At 41.6% G+C, this 2,778-nt stretch overlaps 1 protein-coding gene across 1 annotated transcript; it reads right to left on the bottom strand.

Annotated features, from left to right (window-relative positions):
* Window positions 1-237: 237 nt before the first annotated feature.
* LOC121938978 (WD repeat-containing protein 47-like) lies at window positions 238-2,673 on the bottom strand (the record flags this gene model as incomplete). The annotated part of the gene is made up of 6 exons (XM_042482132.1): window positions 2,430-2,673; window positions 2,279-2,342; window positions 1,663-1,820; window positions 751-920; window positions 491-661; window positions 238-369 (listed from the first exon to the last, which is right to left on the bottom strand). Coding segments are annotated over exons 1-6 (880 nt in total), but the record flags the coding sequence as incomplete, so codon positions are not given.
* Between the last annotated feature and the right edge of the window lie 105 nt (window positions 2,674-2,778).

The following is a 2,778-nucleotide window of genomic DNA, read 5'->3' as shown; positions in this document are numbered from 1 at the left end:
GAGACACTTTTTGTCACATTTTTGAAACATACTTTACTGTGACTTCTTACAGCATACTATACTGCAACACTTTTTCCAAATTTCTGCATACCACACCATAACATTTTTGTAACATACTATAGTATGACATATTTAAAAACAATTTAACGGCATTCTACACTATTGCATTTTTTTTTAGGTGTGCTATACTTTGACATCTTTATCCCATTTTTGTGGCATATTGTACATAAGCCTTACCTGAACCATGGAATGCAGTTCCTACTACTCGGACACAGCTGGGCACCCTGAGGTCCCAGAAACGCACCGTCTTGTCTTGAGAACCAGAGGCAATCATCCAGCCTCCCCACGTATACAGAGACAGAATGTGACCTAAAAAAGCAATACAAAAATCATACGTCAATCCCTTATCAGTAGCATTTTTTTCCCCTGACACTCTACTTAATGTTTTGAGTACATAAATGAAGGGGTATGAATGGGATAGTCAGTGTACCTGTGTGTCCACTAAGGGCGTGCAGACCCTGTCCTCTCTGACAGTCGGTGGTGTAGATGTTACAGTCTCCAGCTCCGGCGCTAATCAAGATGGCTCCTCCACTTTCTGGACCCTCCATGAAGGCCAGGTCTCTGATGGTGCCGTCATGCATGCTGAACTCCAGGTCTGGGCCTAATGATACAGAGAGACACAAACAAGATGCTGACAACAGCCAACAAATGCCTTAATTTCAAATCAAGGAAGTACCCCAATGTTTGTACCTGTGGCGTTGCATGTCTCTGCACTAAAAGGTAGGACTTTGACATATTTGTCATTGGAGCCTGTAGCCAGCAGCTGCCCACAGTGGCTCCAGGCCACGCAGTAGATGGATCCTTTATGGTGTTTGTTCCTCTTGAAACGAACGACAGGCTGCTTTGTTGCACCTGAACTACTGAAGAGAGGAAAAGTGAGAACAAGGGTAAAAATGAAAGGAGAGGCATAAACAAAGGAAGGAGAGAACATGAGTGAGCAGGTAAATATTTAAACAATGTAGTCAAATAAATCTGGAACCTTTCATAAAAGCGGTCACATTTCGGAGGGTAACTTAACTTTTTTTTTAACCTGGCCCCTGTATTCCCATGTTTTTGTGTTTAAGTAACAACTTTTTGAAATTGTTCCAGAACTGAACGAGACGGCTGCAGGTGGCAGCCATGAAACCAGTCAGGGAATTAGACACCATTGGACAACTCCATCTACTGAGCAAAGTTGTTTGTTATGATCAAAAGCTCCAAAACAGTTACTGCGTGGACTTTTTGGTGAGATTTGATCATTTTTAATTTGTCAACTGCTGTTTCCAAGTTCAAGAATAAACCGAAAATCCGAGCTAAGTTTATTGTCTGAGCTTTGTGTAACACAGACAGTCATCAGGTCCCTAAAGAAAAAGAGCTTGTAAAATAAAAAAGAGTAAAAAAAACCAGTTCTAGCCAGGACTCCTTGTTAGATGCCCATTGGTCACTTAAAGGGAAGTGATGATCTGCTCTACAATGCTTTGGATGTATGACGTGCTGAATCACAAAATTAGGTCATGGCCAGTAACTTTGGTTTTCATCCCAAAAGAAGATGATGCATGGTGTTACTACGGTGAAAATGGATGAACAACTGTTTAAACTGTGAAAGCTGACTCTTCACCTTACCTTGTGTCTAATGTTTCTGGATAAGCACAAACACGCAGAGTTTTGGAATTGGATCCCACAGCGTAGAGCGATCCGGACGGGTGAAAGGCGACAGCTCTAACAGCCTGAGTATCTTCCAAAGAATGCACCGGCACAAACAGGCTTTTAGACTTGTCACCCTGAAAACACACCCACATTAAAAAAAAAAAAAAACAAAAACATATCAGCACACAGATTACATGTCATTAGCAGTATAATCCACTCTGATCTTCTCTACCCTATGACATCCATACTGTCATGATGCCAGTATGACATCAGGATATAATCACGTTATAATCTGCTTAGTCAAATGCCAAATTAGCATTACATTGTGCTGTCTTATATTGGGACGAAAACAACTTTAAAATCAAACCAGAAAAGTGTTGAGAAAGCCAGAAAACTGTTATACTGTAATAATGTGATAACAGCTAACATGAGGGAAAATGAACAAGTCATTTCATAACCATTTTTCTTTTTTTTTTTTCTCTTTATCTTGTTCATTATTCAGCCCGGTTAGACAACAGCATGCTTGCTGAGGTATAAATTATTTACAGCAGGTCTGACAAAATTGTTTGGTGTGAATCGTGTGTACACCAACCTCTTTACTTCGGGACAAGGAGCCTGGGGAGTCACTTTGTTGACTTCCTCTCTGTTTTTGCTCACTGCCAAAAAACATTAAGTAAATCATCAAATTCAACCCTGCAACAAACTCCGTTATAAAAACAAAAAAAAAATCACACCAACACTACCTCTGGGAGACGACTGGAGACTCATTGGGAGGAAGGACTGGGCGTCCCCCCACGGTGCGTTGCGGGGTGCTGCAGAGAACCCCTCCCCCTCGGGTCTGTTCTGGGGTCACAGATGGAGGGTTGTTATTGTCCTCAGAGGCGGGTGTGTTCCCGTTGCCATTGCACTGCTGGGTCAGAGACTTCATCTCCTCCTCTAAATTCTCCCTTCCCACATTGAGCTCCTCCAGTTTCTGGATGGACCTGAGGGGGACACAAACACAGAAGAACAAACACACTCATGAGTCATTTCTACAAATCTTTCCTTTTTTTTAAGCCTTACTGTTACCTCCTATAATAATAATAATAATAA

Source organism: Plectropomus leopardus, unplaced genomic scaffold (genome assembly GCF_008729295.1).
Source record: "Plectropomus leopardus isolate mb unplaced genomic scaffold, YSFRI_Pleo_2.0 unplaced_scaffold3911, whole genome shotgun sequence".
Taxonomy (NCBI): domain Eukaryota; kingdom Metazoa; phylum Chordata; class Actinopteri; order Perciformes; family Serranidae; genus Plectropomus; species Plectropomus leopardus.
The sequence above is the reverse complement of the archived record's forward strand: the minus strand, read 5'-3'. Positions and strand labels throughout refer to the sequence as shown.